The sequence below is a fragment of the Thamnophis sirtalis genome, unplaced genomic scaffold (assembly GCF_051295495.1).
Source record: "Thamnophis sirtalis isolate CommonGarterSnake01/CBP01778 unplaced genomic scaffold, rThaSir2_p1.2 scaffold_7, whole genome shotgun sequence".
In the NCBI taxonomy this organism is placed as follows: Eukaryota; Metazoa; Chordata; class Lepidosauria; order Squamata; family Natricidae; genus Thamnophis; species Thamnophis sirtalis.
In genome coordinates, this window is record NW_028261387.1 from 94,492,852 (window position 1) to 94,517,182 (window position 24,331).

At 43.6% G+C, this 24,331-nt stretch overlaps 1 protein-coding gene across 1 annotated transcript in view; it reads right to left on the reverse strand.

Annotated features, from left to right (window-relative positions):
• The window catches only part of ANGPT4 (angiopoietin 4), a 36,539-nt gene that overhangs the window by 3,767 nt on the left and 8,441 nt on the right, over nucleotides 1-24,331 (reverse strand). The window contains exons 2-8 of the mRNA XM_087720642.1: nucleotides 10,158-10,313; nucleotides 8,810-8,931; nucleotides 5,191-5,423; nucleotides 4,914-5,029; nucleotides 3,741-3,842; nucleotides 2,494-2,660; nucleotides 909-1,039 (exon numbers count right to left, since the gene is read on the reverse strand). Coding sequence (XP_087576768.1) covers nucleotides 909-1,039; nucleotides 2,494-2,660; nucleotides 3,741-3,842; nucleotides 4,914-5,029; nucleotides 5,191-5,423; nucleotides 8,810-8,931; nucleotides 10,158-10,313 — 1,027 coding nt within the window. The remainder of the gene's footprint in view (nucleotides 1-908; nucleotides 1,040-2,493; nucleotides 2,661-3,740; nucleotides 3,843-4,913; nucleotides 5,030-5,190; nucleotides 5,424-8,809; nucleotides 8,932-10,157; nucleotides 10,314-24,331) is intronic.

The window sequence follows — 24,331 nt, forward strand, 5'->3', positions numbered from 1 at the left end:
TTTTTCCCATCCATCCTATTGCCTATCTCCTATTCTACTTATGACTATCATTATGTTGCTTTTTTTCTTTGTATTGTTTTATTGTTTCCTAGTATGATTTGATTGCTTATTAGTATCCTAGGACTATCACTAAGTGTTGTATCTGTGATTCTTGATGAATATATTTTATTGTATTGTTTTCTTTTCTTTGTGTACCCTGAGAGCATCTGCACCAAAGACAAATTCCTTGTGTTTCTAATCACACTTGGCCAATAAAGGATTCTATTCTATTCTATTCCTTATTCTATTCTATTCCAAATTCTTATTCTATTCAATTCCTGTTCTCTTCTCTTCTATTTTCTATTCTATTTTCTATTCTTATTCCATTCCATTCCTATATTCTATTCTATTCTAAATTCTTATTCTATTCAGCATCTTCTTAAAGACTTCCAGTGTTGGGGCATTCACAACTTCTGGAGGCAACTTCTGTTCCACTGATTAATTGTTCTCACTGTCAGGAAATTTCTCCTCAGTTCTAAGTTGCTTCTCTCCTTGATTAGTTTCCACCCATTGCTTCTTGTTCTGCCCTCGGGTGCCTTGGAGAATAGCTTGACTCCCTCTTCTTTGTGGCAACCCCTGAGATACTGGAAGACTGCTATCATGTCTCCCCTGGTCCTTCTTTTCATTAAACTAAACATCCCCAGTTCCTGCAACCGTCCATCGTATATTTGAGCCTCCAGTCCCCTCATCCTCTTTGTTGCTCTTCTCTGCTCTCTTTCTAGAGCCTCCACATCTTTTCTACATTGTGGACACCAAAACTGGATGCAAATATTCCAAGTGTGGCCTTCCCAAGGCCTTATAAAGTGGTATTAACCCTTCACGTGGTCTTGATTCTCTCCCTCTGTTGATGCAGCCTAAAGCATACTTACCGCCAGAGAGCATTTGCGCACATTTGCACATGCAGTTGTCATTATCGGAGTCCCAGGTGCTGAAGGATGTTCCCTGGAATGGCAGCGCGCTTTGGAGACCCACTGAGCCCTTGTAGCCTCTCAGAGCGAGCCTGAAACAACAGCGAAGGTGACGGGAGCTTATTTATTTATTTATTATTTATTAATTAGACTTATATACCGCTTCATAGGGATTTCAGCCCTCTCTAAGCGGTTTACAGAGTCAGCATATCGCCCCCACAGTCTGGGTCCTCATTTCACCCACCTCGGAAGGATGGAAGGCTGAGTCAACCTTGAGCCGGTGGGATTTGAACCACTGAACTGCAGATAACAGTCAGCTGAAGTGGCCTGCAGTACTGCACCCTAACCACTGCGCCACCTCGGCTCTTAAGATGAGATGAAGCCTCTCTTTGAATTTTGGAAACTAACCTTTCAATATGATTGCAATAACAGTAGCACTTGTGGTGCTATTGGGAGGGAGGGAAGGAGGGAAGAAAGGCAGAGGGAAGGAAGGAAGGAAGGAAGGAGGGAGGGAGGGAAGGAAGGAAGGAAGGAAGGAAGGAAGGAATAGCAATAGTCCTTAGACTTATATACTGCTTTCCAGAGCTTTCCAGCCCTCTCTAAGTGGTTTGCAGAGTCAGCCTCTTGCCCCCAACAATATGGGCCCTTATGTTACTGAATTCGGCAGGATGAAAGACTGAGTTAACCTTGAGCCAGTTGGTCAGGATTGAACTGCTGGCAGTGGGCAGAGTTAGCCTGCAATACTGCATTCAAACCACAAAGAGGGAGGGAGGGAGGGAGGGAGGGAGGGAAGGAAGGAAGGAAGGAAGGAAGGAAGGAAAGAAGGAAAGAAGGAAAGAAGGAAAGAAGGAATAGCAATAGCCCTTAGACATCTATACAGCTTCACGGTGCTTTCGAAGGAAGGAAGGAAGCAAGGAAGGAAGGAAGGAAGGAAGGAAGAAATAGCAATAGCCCTTAGACTTATATACAGCTTCACAGTGTTGTCCAGCCCTCTCTAAATGGTTTGCAGAGTCAGCCTCTTTCCCCCCAACAATTTGGACCCTTACGTTACCAACCTTGGAAGGATGGAAGGCTGAGTCAACCTTGAGCCAGTCAATCAGGATTGAACTGCTGGCAGTGGGCAGAGTTAGCCTGCAATACTGCATTCTAACCACTGGGAGGGAGGGAAGGAAGGAAGGAAAGAAAAAAAGGAAGGAAGGAAGGAAGGAAGGAAGGAAAGAAGGAATAGCATTTAGACCGTTTCACAGTGCTTTCCACCCCTTTTTAAGCGGTTTACAGAGTCAGCCTCTTGCCCCCCAACAATCTGGGTCCTCATTTTACCCACCTCGGAAGGACGGAAGGCTGAGTTTACCCTTGAGCCTGGTGAGATTCGAACTGCCAAATTTCAGGCAGCCCGCAGTCAGCAGAAGTCGCCTGCAGTACTGCCCTCTGACCACTGCGCCACTGTGGCTCAAAGATTAGATCTGCCTCGTTTGCAGCTGCAACCCATTTCCGGCTGATGCTCCCTCTGGAATCCCGAATGTTTCCACCAGGAAAAGGATCTCACCTGTAGCGCTGGCGTTCGCCTGTCAGCCGGACTTTGTCATACTGGGCATAAGCCTGGTTGCCTTCCCAGTCCAGAAGCTCCACCCGGAGAGCGGAGGCGGCCTGGCTGGTCAAGAGATGGATGGCCTCGTTCCCCAGCCAGTATTCCCCAGCTGCAACTCCAAAGCCCTGCGGGGAGGGGAACACAGGCACAGGTCAAAGGGGAGTGGGAGGGAAGGAAGGGAAGGAGGGGAGAGAGAGGGAAGAAAGAATAAAGAGGAGGGAGGGAGGGAAAGTAGGGAGGGAAGCAAGAAAGGGGAGAGAAGCAGGGAGGGAAGAAGGGGAGAGAGGGAAGAAAAGGAGGGAGGGGATTCTAATTCTATGCCATTCTACTCTATTCTAATTCTATTCCAATTCTATTCTATTCTAATTATTTCAATTTCTTTTCTGTTCTGTTCCTTTCCATATTCTATTCTATTCTAATTCTAATCTTATTTTAATTCTAATTCTAATTCTAATCTTATTCTATTCTATTCTAATTCTAATCCTAATCTTATTCTAATTCTATTCTATTCTAATTCTATTCTAATTCTATTCTATTCTAATTATTTCAATTTCATTTCATTTCTTTTCTGTTCTGTTCCATTCCATAGTCTATTCTATTCTATTCTATTCTAATTCTAATTCTAATCTTATTTTAATTCTAATTCTATTCTAATTCCAATTCTAATCTTATTCTAATTCTATTCTATTCTAATTCTAATTCTAAACTTATTCTAATTCTATTCTATTCTAATTCTAATTCTAATCTTATTTTAAGAATTATAATAATTCTAATTCTATTCTATTTCCCATTCCTATTTCTATTATTTCTATTTCTATTTCTATTTCTATTTCTATTTCTATTTCTATTTCTATTTCTATTTCTATTTCTATTTCTATTTCTATTTCTATTTCTATTTATTTCTATTTCTATTTCTATTCCTATTTCTATTTCTATTTCTATTATTTCTATTTCTATTATTTCTATTTCTATTTCTATTATTATTTCTATTATTTCTATTTCTATTTCTATTTCTATTTCTATTTCTATTTCTATTTCTATTTCTATTTCTATTTCTATTTCTATTTCTATTTCTATTTCTATTATTTCTATTTCTATTTCTATTTCCTATTTCCACCCCATCCCATCCCTTCCCATCCCATCCTATCCCTATCCTATCCACATCTGGACACAGCCATGGTCACTGGAAAACATCAGTAGCAAACCTGTTTATATTCTTTCCAGGTTTTTTGGAAGCTAACACTGCCGTTGATCCGGCGTTGAATGACCGTCCAGCCTCCTCCATCGGTTTCCATGTCGCAAAAGGCCTGGAAAGGTAGAAAGGAGAAGCAATAAAGGGAGAAAAGGAAACAAGGCAAGAAGAAATGACCAGCTTGAAATGTACAGAGTGGCCAACAGGACCTTTGATCGATTGTTGGAAAGAAGGACAGGTCAGCCCGGAGAAGGTGGATCTATGTCAGGGTTTCCCAACTAGAGATGTGGACTTCAACTCCCAGAATACCCCTGGCAGATGGCTACGGTAGGGAAATACTGGTCTATGTGGTTGTTATGTGGTTACATCTCAAGTAGATTGGACAGAGATGGTATCAGGTCTCCTGCGTTGAGCAGAGAGTTGGACTAGAAGATCTCCAGGGTCCCTACCAGCTCTATGATTTTGTTTCTATGATTCTACAATTCTACAATTCTATGATTCTATGTTTCTGTGCCAGCACTGACCTGATGGCATATGATCATTCAGCCATCCATCCATCTATCCGTCCCAACTCAATCCAACCCAACCCAACCCAACCCATTAAACTAATCCAACCAACTAACCCAGCTCAACCCAACCCACCAAACCAAACCAAACCAAACCAACCAAGCCTAACCAACCCAACCCAACCCAACCAACTAACCAACCAAGCCAGCCAACTAACCCAACCCAACCAACCTAATCCAACCAATGAACGAACCAACCAACCAAACCATCCAACTAACCCAACCTAGCCCAACCCAAACCATCCCAACCCAACCACCTAACTAACTAACCAAGCCAACCAACCAACTAACCCAACCCAACCCAACCAACTAACCAACCAAGCCAACCAACTAACCCAACCCAAGCCAACCCAACCCAACCAACCTAACCCAACCAATGAACGAAGCAACCAACCCAGCCATCCAACTAACCCAACCTAGTCCAACCCAAACCATCCCAACCATACAACTAACCCAACCAACCCAACCCAACCAATTAACCAACCAAGCCAACCAACTAACCTAACCCAACCCAACCAACCTAACCCAACCAATGAACGAACCAACCAACCCAACCATCCAACTAACCCAACCGAGCCCAACCAACCAACTAGATTCATCTAATCTTTGGGCCAACTGACCTTTTTGGGTTCAGTCAGATTGTTAATGTGGAGTGTGTAAACCCCACTGAGGTTGAATCCAGATTGAAGGATGTCCATGCAGTCCTGGAATAGCCGGTCTTCTTTTTTCAGAAGAACTGTTGAAGGAAAAACAAAAATCTTTTGGATCGAAGAAGAGGAGCATCCATTTCATTGAAACAAAATGGTGAGACAGGTGGGGGAAAAGTTTTGGAACTACTCGGAGGTGGACTGTCAATTTAATAAAACCAACTCTTCCTTTGGATGTTCAAGAAGGTACCTTTTCCTTCGGAGACTAAGGAGACCAAATTCTGGACCGATTCCAGGAGCTGCAGCTGCTGTTGCTGAAGAAGGCTGGCGTTACTGCTGGCGACATGAAGGGACTTCTCCAGACCTTCAATTGTGTTGCTCTGGTGGCTCACCAGCTGCTGGAGCTGGTCCTTCTCAGTACGAATGTCCTCCAGCTCCTTCAAGTGCTTCGTTTCCATCTGCCGGACTCGAGTTTCTAAGATGCTGCAGAGACGGGAGGATGGTCACGGAGAGAACTGAGAATGACTAGTCCAGCATGGCTGATTGAGGAATTCTGGGAGTTGAAGTCCACAAGCTTTGAAGTTGCCAAGTTTGAAGACCCACGGTCTAGTCTAATGAAGGGAAGGACTAGGGGTGATGTGATAGCCCAATATCTCAGGGGCTGCCACAAGGAAGAGGGGGTCAAGCTATTCTCCAAAGCACCAGAAGGCAAGAGAGGAAGCAACAGATGGAAACTAACCAAGGAGAGAAGCAACATGGAACTAAAGAGGAATTTCCTGACAGGGAGGACAATTAACCAGTGGAACTGCTTGCCTCCAGAAGTTATGGGTGCTCCATCACTGGAAGTTTCTAAGAGGAGATTGGACAACAATTTGACCAGGGTGGTGTAAGGCTCTTGGCTTGAGCAGAGGGCTGGACTAGAAGATCTCCAAGCTCCCTTCCAATTCTTATTCTGTATCCTAATCAGTGGTGAGTTGTGGGCCATATGCCTGGTGTCTGTTGGTGGGAGCAACAGGCACCGTCCCGGTATAATGCGTCAGAGGACCTACCCACCCATCCTCCTTCCTGAGCTGTATTTGACCCAACTGGGACCAAAGTAATGTTTTATTTCTATCCTATCCTATCCCTTATCCCCTCTTCTCTTCTCTTCTCTTCTCTTCTCTTCCCTTCTCCTCTTTCCATCTATTCTATTCTATTCTATTCATATATATAAATAATATAACTATAAATATAACTATAAATATAACTATAAATATAACTATAAATAATATTACTGTAACTGTAACTATAACTATAACTGTAATTGAACTGTAACTATAACTATAACTATAACTATAACTATAACTATAACTATAACTATAACTATAACTATAACGATAACGATAACGATAACGATAACGATAACGATAACGATAACTATAACTATAACTATAACTAAAACTATAACTATAACTATAACTATAACTATAACTATAACTATAACTATAACAACTAACGATAACGATAACGATAACGATAACGATAACGATAACGATAACGATAACGATAACGATAACGATAACGATAACTATAACTATAACTATAACTATAACTATAACTATAACTATAATTATAACAACTAACAACTAACTATAACTATGAATATAAATAATATAAATATGAATGTGAATATGAATATGAATAATATTAATATAAATATAAATAATATAACGATAACGATAATGATAACGATAATGATAACGATAATGATAACTATAACTATAACTATATATAACTAATAACTAACTATAACTATGAATATGAATAAGATGAATATGAATATGAATACAAATAATATAAATATACATAACTATAAAAATATAACTATAACTATAAAAATATAACTATAACTATAAAAATATAAATATAACTGTAACTATAACTATAAAAATATAACTGTAAATGTAAATGTAAATGTAAATATTTGTGTGTATATATGTGTACTCGTGGAGAGCCTTGGAACTGAGTTTACAATGATTTTCCACGCTTGAATCCCTCCTGTTTTGGGGAATGTTTCCAACAGGGTTAAGATCGCAGTTCATGCCGGCCAACTGGCTCTGGGACCACAATCCTTGGGAGGAGGAGATGGCCGCTCTTCACGGCCAGCACGATCTTGGCTTGCTCCACAAGGCCTCCTGCCGGGGCCAGGAAGATATTTTAGGAAGCCGCTGGATGGGGGAAGAGAATTCAAATGCCCCCCCCCCCCCCCCCCGCGAGGATTTTAGCGGCCTTATTTTCGTTCCCTTAAACAAACACCACTCCTGATTGCAAAGGCCGCTTTTCCCGCTGGTTACAACTAACTGCTGGGTGTTGATCCAAATACCGTTTCTTTCTCGGACGGCTGGAGTGACCCAAGGCTTCTCCCGTGGATCGTGGCCCCCAAAAAATTTGTTTCCGAGAGAAGGAAGCGGATTGGTGGGAACTGGAGCTCACTTTGTGCTCCAAAACATCACAAGCAAAGCTAACTGGGTTTGTTTACAAACCACCAGCCGGGTTCAGACAATATGCTAAGTTTGGCCAGGTTAAATAGGAATGTTGAGAACATTGTAGAAGCCATCCTGAAGAATGTCTCCATCTCTGTCTGTCTATCTATCCATCTCTGTCTGTTTGTCGATTTATCATTATCTATCTATCTTCCATCCATCCATCCTTCTTTATCTATATCTATTTATCTATCTATCTATCTATCTATCTATCTATCTATCTATCTATTTATCTATCTATTTTCCATCCATCCATCTATCCTTCTTTCTATATCTATCTATCATCTATCTATCTATCTATCTATCTATCTATCTATCTATCTATCTATCTATCTATCTATCTACCTATCTATCTATCTATCTTCCATCCATCCATCCATCCATCCATCCTTCTTTCTATATCTATCTATCTATCTATCTGTCTGTCTGTCTGTCTGTCTGTCTGTCTGTCCGTCCGTCTATCCATCCATCCATCCATCCATCCATCCATCCATCCATCCATCTCTATCTCTATCTCTATCTCTATCTCTATCATCTGTATCTATCTCTATATCTCTATATCTATCTATCTATCTATCTATCTATCTATCTATCTATCTATCATCTATCTTTTCGTCTATCTTCCATCCATCCATCTATCTAACCATTCTGTCTGTCTAATTTCCTACCTACCTACCTACCTACCTACCCATTCATTCTATCTATCTATCTATCTATCTATCTATCTATCTATCTATCTATCTATCTATCTATCTATCTATCTATCTATCTATCTATCATCAATCTATCTTATTCTGTCTGTCTATCTATCCATCTGCCTGTCTCTTGATCCATCATTATCTATAGCTATCACTCTCATTCTCACTCTATCTATCTATCTATCTATCTATCTATCTATCTATCTATCTATCTATCTATCTATCTATCTATCTATCATCTATCTATCTATCTATCATCTATCTATCTATCTATCTATCTTCTATCTATTCTATCTACCCATTTCTGTTTGCCTGTCATCTGCCTATCTATCGATCTATCATCTATGTACCTACCTACCTACCTATCAAACACTGACCTTAGAAATGAGTCCTGTCATTTAAAAATAATAATAATAATGAAGAAGTTATTATCTGAGGACACTTTCCTAACTTCTAAGTCTTCTGGGAGTCTCTCCCAGATGGTTGAATTTTCCCCAAGAGCCGTCTCCATCCATAAAAGTGCATGCATGGTGGGGCTGAACTGGGGCGACGGCTCGCATGTCTGCAAAGAGGGCTCCATGTGGCACCTGTGGTACATATGCCACAGGTTCGCCATCACGGGCCTTTATTTCTCCCACCAGCAGCTCACCTGTTCTGATCCTGGAGCTTGTGGATCTCGCTGGTCTGCACCAGGAGCTGCCGTTCCAACTTGTTCGTGGACAGCGAATTCTCCAGGAGTTGTATTTCGATGCGGGAGGTTTGGTTCAGCACCTGCGCATGGAGCACAAGAGAAGCCAAGTTCAGACTTGGGAACGGAGCTAGAGATCCGCGGTCCTTCCTGAGCGCCAGAGCAAAACCAGAGAGAAAGGAAGATGGAGCTCAGCCTCAGAAGGGACTCAACCGTGCATTGAAAACATGGGTAGCATCAAAACCCCGGCAGCAAAAAGAGGAGTGGAATAGAATAACAGAGTTGGAAGGGACCTTGGAGGTCTTCTAGTCCAACCCTCTGCCTAGGCAGGAAACCCTACGCCACTTCAGACAAATGGTTGTCCAATCTCTTCTTTAAAACTTCACAACTTCTGGAGGCAAGTTGTTCCACTGATTAAATGATTCTCACTGTCAGGAAATTTCTCCTCCGTTCTAAGTTGCTTCTCTCCTTGATTAGTTTCCACCCATTGCTTCTTGTTCTACTCTCAGGGGCTTTGGAGAATAGCTTGACTCCCTCTTCTTTGTGGCAACCCCTGAGATATTGGAAGACTGCTATCCTGTCTCCCCTGGTCCTTCTTTTCATTAAACTAGACATACCCAGTTCCTGCAACCGTTCTTCATATGTTTTAGCCTCCAGTCCCCTAATCCTCTTTGTTGCTCTTCTCTGCACTCTTTCCAGAGTCTCCACATCTTTTTTACATCGTGGCGACCAAAACTGGATGCAAATATTCCTAGTGTGGCTTTCCCAAGGCCTTATAAAGTGGTATTAACACTTCACGTGATCTTGATTCTCTCCCTCTGTTGATGCAGCCTAGAACTGTGTTGGCTTTTTTGGCAGCTGCTGCACACGGCTGGCTCCTATTTAAATGGTTGTCCTCTAGGACTCCAAGATCCCTCTCACAGTTACTACTATTGAGCAAGGCACCACCTATACTGTACAACCTAGTTCAGAGACCTCCAAGGACCACTCATTCTCCTCCTCCTCCTCCTCTTCCCTCACCCTCTTCCGCCTCCTCCTAACTTAATAAATTGTTGCTTCATTCTATTCCAGTGAAATTTCAAATACTGTAAATGCGAAGAGCCAGAAAGTGGTTTTGTTTTTGGTATAAGAGGAACTCTCTTTTCTTAAAGCCAATTCCAAGAACAAAAAAATCCAGAAATCCAAATGGAATATTTGGCAAACTTTTCCTTCCTTGGCAGAGTCAGGCTGAAAGTTAAATGCTTCTAAATATGTATAATCCCCCCCCCCCCGCACACACTCAAACTGTCCCACCCATGTCATAAATCACCTGGGTCTCCACATCGGTCAGTTTCCGTGTCTGCTCAGCTGTCTGGCTCAAAAGATTGGTGCCGATCTCCAATATGGCTGCCGTCTGGTTGTGCACCACATTCTGCTGGATGTGGGCCATCTCACTCTTCATGTTCATCTGGATGAAATTCTCCAGCTAAAGAGAAAACAGCCACCTTAATATGAGAAGGAAGGCTCATTGTCTGGGTTACCAGACAATACGTCATTAAGTAGAAAAGGGGAGGGGAAATAGGGAAGCAAATAATAATATATACATTCAAAAGTAAGATACAAAGGGAGGGGGAAACATAATCAGGATAGATTTAGGGAAGGAAAGGGAACAAGGAAATGATATTCAATTATTTTTGGGTCTGCGGATATACCACCCCAAGAAAATAAAAATTAATAGCTGGAAGAGACAATAGAAAGAAATAGAAAAAGAATGGGAGAGAAGAGGAGAGGAAGGGAAGGGAGATAGAAATGAGGAATTGAAGATGGAAGGGAGAAGGAGAGAGGGCAGGAAGGGGAAGAGGAAGAGTAGGAGTAGGGGAGAAGTAAGGGAAGCAGGAATGGAAAGGAGAGAGGAAGGAAGGAAGTAGAGAAGGGAGGGAGGGAGAAAAGAAAGGATCTACAATAATAGAAAAAGAAAGGAAGAGAGGAGGAGGGGAAGAGGAGGGAAGGAAGATAGAGGTGAGGAGAGGAAGATAGAAAGGAGAAGGAGAGAGGGTAGGAAGGGGAAGAGGAAGAGTAGGAGGAGGGGAATGGTAAGGGAAGAAGGAAGGAGAAGGAGAGGAGGAAGGAAGAAAGGAGAGAAGGGAGGGAGGGAGAAAAGAAATGACCTACAACAATATAAAAAGAAATGAGGAGAGGAGGAGAGGAGAGGAAGAGGAGGGAAGGAAGATAGAGGTGAGGAGAGGAAGATGGAAGGGAGAAGGGGAGAAGGGCAGGAAGGGGAAGAGGAAGAGTAGGAGTAGGGGGAGAGGAAAGGGAAGAAGGGAAAGGAAAGGAGAGGAGGAAGGAAAGAAGTAGAGAAGAGAGGGAAGGAGAAAAGAAAGGGAAAAGAAGCTGGTGTCAAAACAGGCGGAAGGGATGGTAAACAAAGCAACCTAAACGGTATGTTTTGGCCCTGCAAATGGAATGACAAATGCAGAAGAATGATGAATGTAAAAAAGAATAATAACTATGTGGATGTATACCTATAATTGTATATAGAGAACAAAAAATAAAAATAAAAAAAACTTTTCAGAAAGGAAAATGAGAAGGAGGGTTTCTGAGCTGTCTTCCCCCCCAGTTTCAGTGGCAACCAACATTACCCCAATACTGAGAGCTAATTTGGTGCAGTGGCTATAGTGCTATCTTAGAAACCAGGAGTCGGTGAGTTCTAGTCCTCACCTTAAGAATGAAAGCCAGCTGGGTAACTTTGGCCCAATCACCTGGAGGTGGAGATTTCTAGTTCTGCCTTGTCTAGCCCAGTGTTTCTCAACCTTGGCAACTTGAAGATGTCCGGACTTCAACTCCCAGAATTCCCCAGCCAGCGAATGCGAATTCTGGGAGTTGAAGTCCGGACATCTTCAAGTTGCCAAGGTTGAAAAACACTGGTCTAGCCTATCCAAGAGAAGGACCAAGGCTGACAGGATAGCAGTCTTCCAATATTTGAGGGGCTGCCCCATAGAAGAGGGAGTCAAGCTATTCACCAAAACACCAAGAAGCAACAGGTGGAAACTAATCAAGGCTAGAAGCAACCTGGAATTAAGGAGAAACTTCCTGACAGTGAGAACAGTTAATCTGTGGATAATCAGCTTGCCTCCCAGAACTTGTGAATGCTCCATCAGAAGAGATTGGGGCAAATATTTGTCTGAAATGGTATATGGTCTCCTGTTGAGCAGGGGGTTGGGCTAAAGGACTTCCAAGATCCCTTCCAACTCTGTTACTTTGAGTAGGTGACAGACAGATGATAAATAGATGATAGATGATAGATAGATACAGACAGACAGACAGATAAATCGATGATAGATGATAGGTAGGTAGATAGATTAGATAGATGATAGAAAGCTGACAGATAGATATGGTAGATAGATGGATGGATGGACAGACAGATAGGTAGATAGATAAGACACACAGAGAGAGATGGTAGGTAATGGATGGATGGATGGAAGGATAGATAGATAGATAGGTGGATAGATAGATAGAGATGGTTGGTAGGTGGGTGGGTGGATGGATGGATGGATGGACAGACAGGTAGATAGACACACAGAGAGAGATGGTAGGTAATTGATGGATGGATGGATGGATGGAAGGATAGATAGATAGGTGGATAGATAGATAGAGAGAGATGGTTGGTAGGTGGGTGGGTGGATGGATGGATGGATGGATGGATGGATGGACAGACAGGTAGATAGACACACAGAGAGAGATGGTAGGTAATGGATGGATGGATGGATGGATGGAAAGAGAGAGAGATGGTGGGTGGGTGGGTGGATGGATGGATGGATGGAGAGAGAGAGATGGTAGGTAGGTAGATGGGTGGGTGGGTGGGTGGGTGGATGGATGGATGGATGGAAAGAGAGAGATAGGTAGATAGGTAGGTAGATAGGTGGGTAGGTGGGTAGGTGGATGGGTGGGTGGGTGGGTGGATGGGTGGATGGATGGAAAGAGAGAGATAGGTAGATAGGTAGGTAGATAGGTGGGTAGGTGGGTGGGTGGGTGGATGGGTGGATGGATAGATGGATGGAAAGAGAGAGATAGGTAGATAGGTAGGTAGGTGGGTAGGTAGGTGTGTGGGTGGGTGGGTGAGTGGGTGAGTGGGTGGGCGGGCGGACAGACAGACAGACAGACAGATACAGAGAAAGATGGTAGGTAGGTAGATAGATGGATGAATGGATGGATGGATTGACAGACATAGACAAAGAGAGAGATATAGAAAGAGAGGAGAGGAAGAGGGAGAGAGAGAGAATGAGAGAGAGAGAATGAGAATGAGAATATGCATGGAAACTCTGTGACTCTCCTGGGCAAAACAACACAAGCCCTGATGCAAAACCTCTCTGGGGAGGGGGGGGTCTCTTTGCCCTCCTTCGCCCCCTTGCTCAACAACTTGGAAATGTCTGCCCGACTCTCCCCGGGGACCCAGCAGCACCAGCTGAAAATGAAAACACGCCGAACGCTTTATGCCCATGTAAGAGGAATCAGGCTCTCTTTCTGGAAAAGTCACTCTCCCCTCTTGGAGCTCTTGGCCAAAAAGCCTCTGTCCGAGAGTGCCAGTTTTCATCCCCTCCTGGGAGGTGGGAGGACTTTAGGAGCCACACAGCTATGGCATCCTTTCCTTCTTCGCTTTCCTTCTGGCTGACTAATTGAACAAATTGCCAGCTCCACGGAGCTCCCTTCCTTTCCGCTTCTCGGCGTCCCCGGCTGCGAGCAACACAAGGTTCATAGAAAGAACATGCTGTGTTTGAGCCGCGGATATGCCGCGCCACGGGCATGGGCTCTGCCATCCAGACAAAACAACTTGCTGGGCAAAATTCTGCCAGCTGGGCTCCCAGGCCATTGTGGCTTAAAGCTCATCTGCAGCTTTTTTCTTTTGAAAGTTGTGACCGTCAAAAACCTTAAAACTAAAGCATTTTTTCCAGTTTTTTTTAAATTGGGTATGTCCAGTTTAATAGAAAGAAGGACTAGGGGAGACATGATAGGAGTCTTCCAATATCTCAGGGGTTGCCACAAAGAAGAGGGAGTCAAACTATTCTCCAAAGCAACTGAAGGTAGGACAGGAAGCAATGGGTGGAAACTAATCAAGGAGAGAAGCAACCTAGAGTTCTAGCCCCACCTTAGACATGAAAGACAACTGGGTGACTTTGGGCTAATCGCCAGGAGACAGGGAGTTCTAGTCCCGCCTTAGGCATGAAAAATAACTGAGTGTCTTTGGGCCAATCGCCAAGAGACGGTGAGTTCTAGTCCCGCTGCCTTAGGCATGAAAGACAACTGGGTGACTTTGGGCCAATCACCAGGAGACAGGGAGTTCTAGTCCTGCCTTAGGCATGAAAATCATCTGGGTGACTTTGGGCCAATCACTAGGAGACAGTGAGTTCTAGTCCTGCCTTAGGCATGAAAGACAACTGGGTGTCTTTGGGCCAATCGCCAGGAGACTGTGAGTTCTAGTCTTGCCTTAGGCACAGAAGCAATTAGGTGACTTTGAACCAATTGCCAGGAGACGGTAAGTTCTAGTCCCCCACCTTAGGCATGAAAGCCGATTGGGGAATTCTGGGAGTTGAAGTCCATCCATCTTAAAATGGCCAAAGTGGGGAAACATGGACCTACACAGACAGGCTGACTTTACATCACACTCATACCAATGAAAAGGTAAAGGTAAATGTTCTCCTAGCACATATCTGCTAGTCGTTCCCGACTCTAGGGGGCGGTGCTCATCTCCCTTTCAAAGCCAAAGAGCCAGCGCTGTCCGAAGACGTCTCCGTGGTCATGTGGCCGGCATGACTCAACTCCCGAAGGCGCACGGAACGCTGTTCCCTTCCCACCAAAGGTGGTTCCTGTTTTTCTACTTGCACTTTTTACCTGCTTTCGAACTGCTAGGTTGGCAGAAGCCGGGACAAGTCGCGGGAGCTCACTCCGTTACGTGGGTGCTAGGGATTCGAACTGCTGAACTGCCGACCGTCCTGATCGACAAACTCAGCGTCTTAGCCACTGAGCCATTGCATCCCATACCAATACACAAACACCAGGGAACACTTCCCATGCTTGGCATGGCGGTTTAAATGCAAAGTTTAGACTTCCAGCTCAGTTAATTCAGGGGGTTGTGTGAATGCAGAAATGCTCTCTCAGCACCGGCCTCCCTCTCAGGGTTGTTGTTTCGAAAATCATTTTCGGAAGTCGTTTTGAGCTCTCAAAAAAGAAATAGGGGAAAAGAAATGAAATGAAGGGAGGAAAGAAAGAAAGAAAGAAAGAAGGAAGGAAGGGAAGGGAAGGAAGGAAGGAAGGAAGAAAGAAAGAAAGAAAGAAAGACAGACAGAAAGAAAGAAAGAAAGAAAGAAAGAAAGAAAGAAAGAAAGAAAGAAAAACGGCCACGACATCTTTCACGAAGACATGTTAGGATTAATAAATAAGGTTCCAGGATCAACTGGATCCAGATGATTAAAATCCACCCCCCTCCCTCCTCCCCGGGGCCTTCACAGCCACTTCCTTGGGACAGTGGCCGTGTTCCCGCAAGACAGAAAGAAGACGCATGTTTAGATCAGTGATGAAGCGCAGATGTTCGTCTTTTGAAATCCCCAGGGGAGATGCGTTTCCTGAAGTCCTCTATTTTGGGGAGAGAGATCCTTATAACAGATTTGTCTAATAAATTCCAGCGTTTTGGAGAGGCTCTGGGAAGCTGGGGCTTCCAACGACAGGTCAGCCGAGCCAAGAACTCCCCTTCGGTGGCAGCACAGAAGCTAAGAGCTTCAGCATGAGCTGGGAAGTCAAAATTCAGCAAGGGTAGAGGTGTGTCTATGATTCTTCCAGTCTACGATTCATACAATTGGAGAAACATAGAAACATAGAATCACAGAATCATAGAACCACAGAACCATAGAAATGTAGAATCATGGACTCATACAAACATAGAATTATAGAATTACAGAATCATAGAATCATACAAACATAGAATTATAGAATTATCAAATCATAGAATCATACAAACATAGAATTATAGAATATACAAACATAGAATCACAGAATCATAGAAACGTAGAATCATGGAATCACAGAATCATACAAACATTGAATCAGAATTATAGAATCATAGAATCATAGAATCATAGAATCACAGAATCATAGAATCACAGAATCATAGAAACGTAGAATCATGGAATCACAGAATCGTAGAATCATGGAATCACAGAATCATAGAAACGTAGAATCATGGAATCACAGAATCATAGAAACATAGAATCATGGAATCACAGAATCATACAAAAATTGAATCATAGAATTATAGAATCACAGAATCATACAATCACAGAATCACAGAATCATAGAAACGTAGAATCACGGAATCACAGAATCATACAAACATTGAATCATAGAATTATAGAATCACAGAAACATGGAATCACAGAATCGTGGAATCACAGAAACAGAATAATAGAATCACAGAATCATAGAAACAGAATCATAGAATCACAGAATCATAGAAACAGAATCATAGAATTGTGGAATCACGGAATCACGGAATCACAGAAACATAGTATCACAGAAACATAGAATCATGAAATCACAGAATCATAGAATCATACAAATATAGAATCATAGAATCACGAATCACGGAATCATAGAAACAGAAGCATAGAATCATGGAATCAGAGAACCATAGAATCACAGAATCAAGAACCAGAATCATAGAACCACAGAATCACGGGATCAAGAACCAGAATCATAGAATCACAGAATCACGGGATCAAGAACCAGAATCATAGAATCACAGAATCATAGAAACAGAATAATAGAATCACAGAATCACAGAATCACGGAATCAGAAATATACAATCATGGAATCAGAGAAACAGAATCACAGAATTGCAAAAACAGAATCTTAGGGCTGGAAGGGATCTTGGAGGTCTTCCAATCAATCCCTCTGCTCAAGGCAGGAGACCTTATACCATCCCAGTCAAATGGATGTCCAATCTTGGAATCCTCCAGCGATGGAGCACTCACAATCCTAGGAGGAGGCAATCTGTTCCATTGATTAATTGATCTCCCAGTCAGGAAACTCCTCCTGACTTCCAGACTGGATCTCCCTTTGAGGAGCTTCTACCCACTGGTCTTTGTCACGTCCTCAAGTGCTTTGGAGAATAAATGGACCCTCCCTTCCCTGTAACACTTGGAAGAGAAGGTGAACTATATCCATCTATAAGCAGCACCTGGGAAAGGGTGCAGGGATTAATTGCCACCATCATGATTTCTCCAACAGAAGTTTTGGTCACAGTGACTTCATTTTTTAAATTAACCATCAGTTGATTGGGGGTATGCAGTGGACGTAATATATCTTGATTTCAGTGAAACATTGGACGGGAATACTTGATAGCATTTTGATTAGAATGAGAGGATCCTTGAAAAATCCATGCTCCCTGCCCTGTTTTCAAGATATTTTTTACGGTGTTTTGGATTTCACGAACAGACTCTTAGTTTTCCACTTCCTCCTTTTGATTTTTTTTGAAAGGTAGATTCTCACAGTCTTCTTTAACTAGATTTATTGAACGAGAATGGCCATTCGATTATAGAAACCGCCCCGGATCTCATTCTCTTTTAAAGAACAAAATGAGGACGGAGGAATTGGCTATTTGTTTTCCTTTTAATGAAAGGATCTGCAGAGGGGCTAAGATCTCCTCGTCCCGGCTGCCATCTTGACTTTTCTGACTCCCTTGGAGAGTCCTGCCTTTGCTGAAATCCCGAGCGCCTGATGGTCTCTGAGGGGGATGAATGTTCCCTTTAAGAAACTGCTGTTTGAAAAGAAGAAGGAACAATCCCCAGAATTGACACAGGAAGTGGGCGAAAACTATTAATAATTCTCTGATCTTTTTGGAAAAATAAATGGAAAGTAGGCCCTTGGGAGGCTAGAACGAGAAGAGAACGAAATACACAAACAGATGCTTTTCTATTGAGGGAGAAGATTTGGAAATACGGGAAACAATTAGCAAATGTACCCTGATTTCGAGCTTAAGACCAGTGTTTCTTAAACTCGCCCATTTAAAGATCTGTGGACTTCAACTCCCAGAATTCCCCAGCCAGCCATGCTGGCTGGAGAATTCTGGGAGTTGTGGTCCACATAACTTTAAATGGCCAAAGTTGAGAAACATTGGTTTTAGACACACGATACTCAGGCTTTCCCGAACTGATGCCCTCCAAGGTGTGTTGCACCATAAGTCCCATCATCCCTGGCTCGCCTCAAGAGACCACTGGATGGGAAAACATCTTCTAGGACAGGGTGGCCAATCCCCCAACCCCCAGGACTGGATTCATTATTGCAGTATTGAGGTGTCTGAAGGACCAGCAACTTACAGAATATTTGCATCCAGTTTTGGTTGCCACGATGTAGAAAAGATGTGGAGACTCTGGAAAGAGTGCAGAGAAGAGCAACAAAGAGGATTAGGGGAGTCGAGGCTAAAACATACGAGGAACGGTTGCAGGAACTGGGTATGTCCAGTTTAATGAAAAGAAGGACCAGGGGAGACATGATGGGAGCCTTCCAATATCTCAGGGGATGCCACAAAGAAGAGGGAGTCAAACTATTCTCCAAATCACCTGAAGGCAGGACAAGAAGCAACTAATCAAGGAGAGAAGCAACCTGGATCTAAGGAGAAATATCCTGACAGTTAGAACAATTAATCAGTGGAACTGCTTGCCACCGGAAGTTAGGAATGCTGCAATACGGGAAGTTTTTATGAAGATGTTGGATAACTATTCAACCATAAAGTGGTGTAGGGTTTCCTGCCTAAGAAAAAGGGTTGGACTAGAAGACCCCCAAGGTCCCTTCTAATTCTATTCTATTTCATTCCATTCCATTCTTTTCTACCCCATCCCATCCCATCCTAATATTCTATTCTATTCCTATTCCATTCCATTTTTTTTCTATTTCTATTCTATTCCATATTTTCTCCTCTCCTCTCCTCTTCTTATTCCTATTCCATATTTTCTTTTCTATTCTATTCTATTCTATTCCATATTTTCTCCTCTTCTTATTCCTATTCCACATTTTCTATTCTATTCTATTCCATATTTTCTCCTCTCCTCTTCTTATTCCTATTCCACATTTTCTATTCTATTCTATTCCATATTTTCTCCTCTTCTCTTCTTATTCCTATTCCACATTTTCTATTCTATTCTATTCCATATTTTCTCCTCTTCTCTTCTTATTCCTATTCCACATTTTCTATTCTATTCTATTCCATATTTTCTCCTCTTCTCCTCTAAAAGAGCCAAGGTGGTGCAGTGGTTAAATGCAGCACTGCAGGCTACTGCTAGATCAGCAGGTCAGCGGTTCAAATCTCACCGGCTCAGGGTTGACTCAGCCTTCCATCCTTCCGAGGTGGGTAAAATGAGGACCCAGATTGTTGAGGGCAATATGCTGACTCTCTGTAAACCGCTTAGAGAGGCCTGAAAGGCCTATGAAGCGGTATATAAGTCTACTGCTATTGCTCTTCTTATTCCTATTCCACATTTTCTATTCTATTCTATTCCATATTTTCTCCTCTTCTCTTCTTATTCCTATTCCACATTTTCTATTCTATTCTATTCCATATTTTCTCCTCTTCTCTTCTTATTCCTATTCCACATTTTCTATTCTATTCTATTCCATATTTTCTCCTCTTCTCTTCTTATTCCTATTCCATATTTTCTATTCTATTCTATTCCATATTTTCTCCTCTTCTCTTCTTATTCCTATTCCACATTTTCTATTCTATTCTATTCCATATTTTCTCCTCCTCTCTTCTTATTCCTATTCCACATTTTCTATTCTATTCCATATTTTCTCCTCTTCTCTTCTTATTCCTATTCCATCTTTTCTATACTATTCTATTCTATTCCGTATTTTCTCCTCTTCTCTTCTTATTCCTATTCCATATTTTCTATTCTATTCTATTCTATTCCATATTTTCTCCTCTTCTTATTCCTATTCCATATTTTCTATTCCGTTCTATTCCTCTCTTTGAAGTCCTTGGGATTCTCAGAGCACCGCAAACCTCTTCTCCAGTAACTCTCGCCTAGCACCAGACGGCCCAAATTTCCAACTTTGAAGCTTCCTGGGAACCGTCTGGGTTTAGTTGTCTAGGACAAAATGATTTAGCATCTGGATTGTCCGTTCTTCATCATGGTACCTCACTCCCAAACTGGCCCTTGACGCAAACCCTCCTGGCTTTCGGCCGCCCCCGCAAGCACTCACACAGTACTCCAAGTTCTCCTTCGGCCAAAATTCTTTTCCTCTGCGAGTGAAAAACATAGCTGGATTTCGAAGGACTCCCACCCTCAGTCCTATGGCTTCATTTTGGATGCAGACAATCCTCGATTTACGACCGTTAAACGAGGCCGCCACTTCGGTCATAAGTCGTAAAGTAGGTCACCAAGGGACTGTGACGGATTTTACAATCTTTATGTTGGTGGTCCTAGCATTAAGTAATCAAGCCCCTTCTTTCTTCTTCTTCCTGACATTTCAAAAACCCCAATTTAATTTTGTCTGGCAGCCCAGCCATCCAGATTTTCTCCTTTAATAGAAGAACAAGGGACCTTGGAGGTCTTCTAGTCCAACCCCCTGCCCAGGCAGAAAACCCTTAAGATTTCAGACAAATGGCTGTCCAATCTCTTTTTATACTGACTGGCCTCTTGTTCTGAGTGAGGCTTCCCAAGAGCGTGAAGCAAACTCCTTGTCCCGACAAAAAACCCCTTTTATTAATTGACTGTGAATTCTGCTCATTCACATCCAGCAAAATCTTTCAAGGGAGGATTTACAGTCACAGACCTTATCTGGCTTGGAGAGCTGCCAGGCCGATCTCTGCAGAACTTGGCAAAGTGTCTCGGAGAGTCACGAACCAATTAAGCGAACTAATTGTCTCCTGCAAACTCCACTCCCCTTTCGCTCCTCTTTTATTCCCTATGGCCATTCACCGTCCACCTGTGTCCTTACTCCCAAGTCGACCCCTGTTCTTTAGCTGTTCCCTTCGTCTGGCAACTCTACGCATACGCACACTGGGAACAGGCTCCAGCTGTTCTTCTGCCTCACTGAGGTCTAACTCCGAAGGCAGCTGATAACTGGCATACGGCCCTGGCCCGCTCTCTGCCTCCGACACAGAGCCCTCATCCGAGCCTTCCCCAGACTCCAGGACTGGCCCATCTTCCTCCCCAACCTCCTCACTGTCCGAATCTGCTGCCAGCTCCGATGGCCACTGGTGGGCCACAACCCCTCCCCCTGCTTTTTGTTTCGTTTCCTCATTCCGTCCTTCTCTTCCTCTCTTCCCTCATTTCCAGCCACCTCTTTCCTTCGGGATCCGAATCCAAAGAAAACAGGGCTTCTTAAGTGGTTCCAGCTGAATTTGTGAAAAGCAGCCTATTTTGGGGAGGGAGAAAGGGACGGGGGGGGGGGAGCGGGATGCAGTGTTTTCAGAGAGGCCCCTGAAAGACATGGGGGTTCCTTCTTCTCCTCCTAAAAGGGACCCCGTCATCTTCAGAGGTTAGTCACATCCCGTTGCAGAGTTGCAAGGGGAAAGCAACAAGATCTCAGGGAAGAGAGCTGCAACTTAAAACTGATTAAAATAGAAAACCCAGCCAAGGCTCCAGCGTGGGCGGGATCCCAACTCTCCTGCAAAACTTTTGAATCCGCTTCAAATGAGTGTTGGATTCCAGGCACCCAAGCCGTTTGAAAAAAAAAAGCATTTTGGGGACAACTGTGACCTGGATGATTGAGAATCTACACAGACATTAGTGCAAGATGGAAAAAGCACTCCTGCCTTGGGCAGAGGGTTGGACTAGAAGACCTCCAAGGTCCCTTCCAACTCTTCTGTTATTCTGTCATTCCGTAAGGGTCTCCTGCTTGAGCAGGGGGCTGGACTAGAAGACCTCCAAGGTCTCTTCCAACTCTTGTTATTCTGTAATTCTGTAACAATCTCCTGCTTGAGTAGAGGGCTGGACTAGAAGATCTCCAAGGTTCCTTCCAAGTCTTATTATTTTGTAATTCCGTAAGGGTCTCCTGCTTGAGCAGAGGGCTGGACTAGAAGACCTCCAAGGTCCCTTCCAACTCTTGTTATTCTGTAATTCTGTAACAATCTCCTGCTTGAGCAGGGGGCTGGACTAGAAGATCTCCAAGGTCCCTTCCAACTCTGTTATTCTGTAATTCTGTAACAATCTCCTGCTTGAGCAGAGGGCTGGACTAGAAGATCTCCAAGGTCTCTTCCAACTCTTGTTATTCTGTAATTCTGTAACAATCTCCTGCTTGAGCAGAGGGCTGGACTAGAAGATCTCCAAGGTCCCTTCCAACTCTTGTTATTCTGTAATTCTGTAACAATCTCCTGCTTGAGCAGAGGGCTGGACTAGAAGATCTCCAAGGTCTCTTCCAACTCTTGTTATTCTGTAATTCTGTAACAATCTCCTGCTTGAGCAGAGGGCTGGACTAGAAGATCTCCAAGGTCCCTTCCAACTCTTGTTATTCTGTAATTCTGTAACAATCTCCTGCTTGAGCAGAGGGCTGGACTAGAAGATCTCCAAGGTCCCTTCCAACTCTTGTTATTCTGTAATTCTGTAACAATCTCCTGCTTGAGCAGAGGGCTGGACTAGAAGATCTCCAAGGTCCCTTCCAACTCTTTGTCCTTCCAGCCCTTACGGGTGTATGATTTTATCACTCAGAACGGGGGGAGGGGGTTGGGATACCATTTGGGAAACCTGAAAGACCATATTAGGAACCCATCATGATAGGGGGGAAAAAACTTTCTCTCTGATCCCAAAAGTGCTTTTTTCAAGAGGCAACTGGATTTTCTTGGAAGACATTTCACTTCTCATCCGAGGAGAGCCGAGGTGGCGCAGTGGTTAGGGTGGAGTACTGCAGGCCACTTCAGCTGACTGTTATCTGCAGTTCAGCGGTTCTAATCTCACCGGCTCAGGGTTGACTCAGCCTTCCATCGTTCCGAGGTGGGTGAAATGAGGACCTGGATTGTTGGGGGCATTATGCTGACTCTGTAAACCGCTTAGAGAGGGCTGAAAGCCCTATGAAGCGGTATATAAGTCTAACTGCTATTGCTATTGCTATCCAAGAAGCTTCTTCAGCTCTGAGTGGATGGTGGGGAATGGAAGGACTCAGATGTGATGGAATTCGAGTTAGAATAACAGAGTTGGAAGGGGCCTTGGAGGTCTTCTAGTCCAACCCCTTGCTTAGGCAACAAATCCTACATCACTTTGGACAAATGGCTATCCAAGATCTTCTTAAGCTCTGTTGGAGCATTCACAACTTCTGGAGGCAACTTCTGTTCCACTGATTCATTGTTCTAACTGTCAGGAAATTTCTCCTTAGTTCCAGGTTGATTCTCTCCTTGATGAGTTTCCACCCATTGCTTCTTGTTCTGCCCTCAGGTTCCTTGGAGAATAGTTTGACTCCCTCTTCTTTCTGGCAACCACTGAGATATTGGAAGACTACTATCATGTCTCCCCTAGTCCTTCTCTTCATTAAACTAGACATACCCAGTTCCTGCAACCGTTCTTCATATGTTTTAGCCTCTGGTCTCCTAATCATTTTTGTTGCTCTTCTCCACATTCTTTCCACAGTTTATACAATACAACACAATAGCAGAGTTGGAAGGGACCTTGGAGGTCTTCTAGTCCAACCCTCTGCCTAGGCAGGAAACCCTGTACCATTTCAGACAGATGGCTATCCAGCATCTTCTTAAAGACTTCCAGTGTTGGGGCATTCACAGCTTCTGGAGGCAACTTCTGTTCCACTGATTAATTGTCCTCACTGTCAGGAAATTCCCCCTTAATTCTAGGTTGATTCTCTCCTTGATTAGTTTCCACCCATTGCTTCTTGTTCTGCCCTCAGGTGCTTTGGAGAATAGTTTTTTTTTTTTTTTAAAGAAGAGATTCGATGACCACTTGTCTAAAATGGCATCGGGCAGAGACAGCTAACCTTTTTTGGATTGCGTGCCAAAAGCCGGGGGAGCGCAATGGGGTCGTGCATGGGCGTGCCGCACCCATAATGCTATGCGTGCAGGCCCAGTGGGCATACGCACGGAACCACCCGTGCATTCATGCACACACGACCAGCAGTCGTCGTCCCCCCCCCCCCCGGGCTTATGGCATGCTTTTTTCGTCCTCCCCAGGCTCCGGAGGCCTTCTAAGAACTTGGGGAGGGTGAAAACAGCCTCCCCCACCCCCTTGGAGGCTTCAGGAGCTTCCCTGAGGCCTCCGGAGGGCAAAAAATGGCCCTATGGCCAAACCGGAAGTTTGGGAACGGCAACTTCCGGTTTGGCTGTAGGGCTGGTTTTTCTCCCTCCGGAGGCTTCAAGAAAGACTCAGGAGGGTGAAAAACGGCCTCAAAAGAAGGCTGAAGTCAGCTAGCCAGTGCATGCGTGTGCCCTAACGAATGTGTGCCACCTGTGGCACACGTACCATCACAGGTATAGGGTTTCCTGCCTGAGCAAGAGATTGGACTAGAAGACC